Source organism: Lontra canadensis, unplaced genomic scaffold (assembly GCF_010015895.1).
Source record: "Lontra canadensis isolate GAN:19392208 unplaced genomic scaffold, GSC_riverotter_1.0 scaffold6, whole genome shotgun sequence".
In the NCBI taxonomy this organism is placed as follows: domain Eukaryota; kingdom Metazoa; phylum Chordata; class Mammalia; order Carnivora; family Mustelidae; genus Lontra; species Lontra canadensis.
The window spans coordinates 7718144-7723096 of NW_022631000.1; the positions used below are offsets into that span (position 1 = coordinate 7718144).

At 38.8% G+C, this 4953-nt stretch overlaps 1 protein-coding gene across 1 annotated transcript; it reads left to right on the forward strand.

The window, feature by feature from the left end:
• Window positions 1-903: 903 nt before the first annotated feature.
• Window positions 904-1775, forward strand: LOC116864517 (transcription factor BTF3-like). Its single transcript, XM_032852105.1, has one exon. The coding sequence runs from the start codon at window positions 1015-1017 to the stop codon at window positions 1501-1503; it is 489 nt and encodes a 162-aa protein (XP_032707996.1). The 5' UTR covers window positions 904-1014; the 3' UTR covers window positions 1504-1775.
• The last annotated feature ends 3178 nt before the right edge of the window (window positions 1776-4953 follow it).

Below are 4953 nucleotides of genomic sequence, written 5' to 3' on the forward strand. Positions count from 1 at the left end.
AGTTTTAAAATTTTCTTTTTTAAAATTAACATATAACTTGTTTGTTTCAGGGGTACAGGTCTGTGATTCATTTGTCTTACACAATTCACAGCACTCACCATAGTGCATACCCTCCCAAATGTCCTTCACCCAGCCACCACCCTTCCCCTCCAAAGCCCTCAGTTTCTCAGAGTCTACAGTCTCTCATGGATCATCTCCTCCTCCAATTTCCCCCAGCTCACTTCTCTTCTCCTTCTCCCAATGTCCTCTGTGTTATTCCTTACGTTCCACAAGTAAGTGAAACCATACGATAATTGACTCTCTCTGCTTGACTTATTTCACTCAGCATAATCTCTTCCAGTCCCGTCCATGTTGATACAAAAATTGGGTATTCATCCTTTCTGATGGAGGCATAATACTCCATTGTATATATGGACCATACCTTCTTTATCCAATCATCTGTTGAAGGGCATCTTTGTTCTTTCCACAGTTTGGCGACTGTGGCCATTGCTGCTATGAACATTGGGGTACAGATGGCCCTTCTTTTCACTACCTCTGTATCTTTGGGGCAAATACCCAGTAGTGCAATTGCAGGGTCAGAGGGTAGCTCTATTTTTAATTTCTTAAGGAATCTCCACACTGTCTTCTGCCTACTTCTTGATTGGGTTATTTGTTCTCTGGATGTTAAGTTTTATAAGTTCTTTATAGAATTTGGATACTAGCCTTTTATCTGATATGTCATTTGCAAATACCTTCTCCCATTCTATAGGTTGTCTTTTGGTTTTGTTGACTGTTTCCTTTACTGTGCAAAAACTTTTTACTGAAATACTTATTTTTGGAACTCAGTTGCCATATATGAAATGCCTAAGACATTTGGAAAGGCAACATGTAGGTGCTTCAGTCAAAAGCCTCAGCTAAGCCTCTAGCTGCCATCTTGCGTCCCCGCGTGTGTGCACCTAATCTCAGCTGGTCCGCCCGAGACCCCCTGAGCGCCAACCCTAGTCCCCCGCGCGGTCCCATTTCCGCTCCAACAAGATGAAAGAAACTATCATGAACCAGGAGAAACTCGCCAAACTGCAAGCACAAGTGCGCATTGGTGGGAAAGGAACTGCTCGCCGAAAGAAGAAGGTGGTTCATAAAACAGCTACAGCAGATGACAAAAAACTTCAGTTCTCCTTAAAGAAGTTAGGGGTAAATAATATCTCTGGTATTGAAGAAGTGAATATGTTCACAAACCAAGGAACAGTGATCCACTTTAACAACCCCAAAGTTCAGGCATCGCTGGCAGCGAACACTTTCACCATTACAGGCCATGCTGAGACAAAGCAGCTGACAGAAATGCTACCCAGTATCTTAAACCAACTTGGTGCAGACAGGCTGACTAGTTTAAGAAGACTGGCTGAAGCTCTGCCCAAACAATCTGTGGATGGAAAAGCACCACTTGCTACCGGAGAGGATGATGATGATGAAGTTCCAGATCTTGTGGAGAATTTTGATGAAGCTTCCAAGAATGAAGCAAACTGAATTGGGTCAACTTCTGGAGAAGATAAAACTTGAAGAAGTTACTGGGAGCTGCTATTTTATATTATGACTGCTTTTTAAAATTTTGTTCATGGATCTGATAAAATCTAGATCTCTAATATTTTTAAGCCCAAGCCCCTTGGACACTGCAGCTCTTTTCAGTTTTTGCTTATACACAATTCATTCTTTGCAGCTAATTAAGCTGAAGAAGCCTGGGAATAAAGTTTGAAACAAGATTAATAAAGTTCTTTGCCTAGGAAAAAAAAAAAAAAAAAGCCTCAGCTAAACACTTAAGACAACAGTCAGCAACTGCTAGCCATATGTGTGGACCACCTTGGACATCCAGGTCATTAGAGCCTTCTGATGACTCCAGAGGCAGCCTCTACTTGACTGAAACCATGGGTGAAATCCAAAGCAAGAAACATGCAGTTGAGCTTGGTCAACAGAGAGAACTACAAGAGATACTAACACGCTATTATTTTAAGTCACTAAATTTTGCAGTTGGCCTGTTATCCAGCAGTAGATAATTTGTAATCTGTGAAGAATTTCTGGGTAATCCCACTGACTTTTCAGAAATTAAGCTTTTAGTTATATCACTATGACAAACAACTTAAGGACAGCTGAAATGCTGGCCAAAGATGAGAAAAATCTAGAATAAGCGCTAGAGGAGACAGATAATAAATATACATCATGGTCTTGGAAGCACTGTGGTAGTGCTGGAAATTAAAGTTTGTTTCACTAAGAGTCATATAAATCTTTTTACAGCTAGGCATCACCTTGAATTATCAGAAATAGAGTGGACTTAAGTGTGGGACATAAGGAGATCTATGTAGCACAAGGAACAGACCAGACACCTATGGTGCACTGAGCCACATCCCACCAATCCGCATGTGATTTCACTCTCAGGTGCAGTAGACCATTCCATGTGGGCTCAGGTTTATCTAATGTTGACAGCTTCCCACATTTGGTGTGCACCCTTTTGTATTTTGCTTCAGAACCTTCTCCAGCACTGTAGGAACTTGGAAGTGCTAACCCAACAAATGTCAGTGGTAAGGAGAGATTTAATGCACTTAGAGAGAAACCAACAACCAATGACAAGTGATAGCCTGCATTTAATGCTCCAGCCTTCTGTCCTTCCAGTTGGAAAAATCTAGGCAGTATTATGGACACTTTTCAGAAGATGCCAGAGTAATTGAGCCCTGCTGCTCACAGCAGCTACTTTGAGAAAGTACCCTTACACTGAATTTTATTCTTTACCATTCTCTCACTTCTGATTCTTTGGATTTACTAAGATAGACTACCTCTACCCAGGTCTCTGTCTTAGGTTCTGCTTTCATGAGGAACTTGAATTAAGACCATCAGACTGATAACAAACTTATTATCAACATCAGAAATATGTTTCTGAAACCTGAAACCTATATTTCTATACCCAGCCCAATTATTATCAAGCATGAAAGCAAAATATATTTTCAGACATGTAAAGATATATAATTTGATACACATTTTCTGGAAAAAAATTAAAGGTGGAGGTAGGAATCTGAAAGAAGATTCTCAGAAGACCTAACTACAGCAAACTATAATTTGTGTAAGTAAAGACTGTGTAAGTAAAGAAATTCTGGGTGGTAAAATTGGCTCTTTCCCATGTTCTATCAGTATTGACACATGTTAATACCACCACAATCAGGATAAAAAGAGCTCCTCAACTCATAAATCTCCATCATTCTGGCCCTCTGTAGTTGCACTATTTCCCTACCCCTGATCTCTGTCAACCACTATTCTTTATATCATCGCTATAGCTTTGTCTTTTCCAGAATGGCATATTAATGTGATCATATGGTGTATAACTTTTTCAAACAGGCTTCTCTCATATCCATGTTGATATGAAAATCAATACTTCATTTCTTTCCATTGCTAAGGAGTATTCTTCTGTATGAATGCACCTCAACTTGTTCTGTCTAGTCACCCTCTGGAGGACTTTGAGTTATTTCTAGGTTTTGGCAATTGTGAAAAGAACTGCTATAAACATTTGTAGACAGACTTCTGTGTGATAGTTTGTTTTCATTCCTCTAGGATGAATACCAAAGAAGGGAATTGCTGGGTCATATAAGTGTAAATGTAACCTATAGGAAACTATAAGCCTATTTTCCAAATAGCTGTGTCACTTCGAGTTTTGAGTGATCTTTATCTATTCCAGATTTAAGTCCTTTGTCAGATCTGTGATATGCAATTATATTCTCTCAGTTTAGAGATTGTCTTTCATTATTGCTTGATTTTAAACAAGCATTAGAATGTAAGAATATGAATCCACTTGGCCTGTCTCATGCAACATTCCCGTTAAAATGACATAGGATTACATGCCTTCTCTGAGGATATATTCACAATATTTAGTCCTATAGTATATTGTATGTATATAATCATAAAATTATAGCAACCCTTTATTCATTTGCCATTTTTAAAATCTAGCCCATTAGGAAAGCATGTTAGACTTATTTATAATTGAACTCTATTAATTACTTGATAGAATGTAAATGTTACAAACTGAACAATTTATAAGGAATGATATGGTATACAGAATGAATATGAAGATTATGAGAAGTAGATAGACAGTGGTAAGGGAACTCTGATTTTATCCTACTTCATAGTGATCTATTTTGATTTAGTAGACAGAAGAGTTAAAATCAATAATATAAGTAACATAGGCAGTAATCTCTTCCATATCAGCCAAAGCAACTTCTTTCAAGATATGTCTCCAAAGGCAAAGGAAACAAAAGCCAAAATAAACTTTTGGGACTTCATCAAAATCAAAAGCTTCTGCACAGCAAAGGAAACAGTCAACAAAACAAAGAGGCAACCCACGGAATGGGAGAGGATATTTGCAAATGACAGTACAGACAAAAGATTGATATCCAGGATCTATAAAGAACTCCTCAAACTCAACACACACAAAACAGAGAATCATATCAAAAAATGGGCAGAAGATATGAACAGACACTTCTCCAATGAAGATATACAAATGGCTATCAGACACATGAAAAAATGTTCATCATCACTAGCCATCAGGGAGATTCAAATTAAAACTACATTGAGATATCACCTTACACCAGTTAGAATGGCCAATAGCAAGACAGGAAACAACATGTGCTGGAGGGGATGAGGAGAAAGAGGAACCCTCTTACACTGTTGGTGGGAATGCAAGTTGGTGCAGCCTCTTTGGAGAACAGTGTGGAGATTCCTCAAGAAATTAAAAATAGAGCTTCTCTATGACCCTGCAATTGCACTCCTGGGTATTTACCCCAAAGATACAGATGTAGTGAAAAGAGCCATCTGTACCCCAATGTTTATAGCAGCAATGGCCACGGTTGCCAAACAGTGGAAAGAACCAAGATGCCCTTCAACGGACGAATGGATAAGGAAGATGTGGTCCATATACACTATGGAGTATTATGCCTCCAT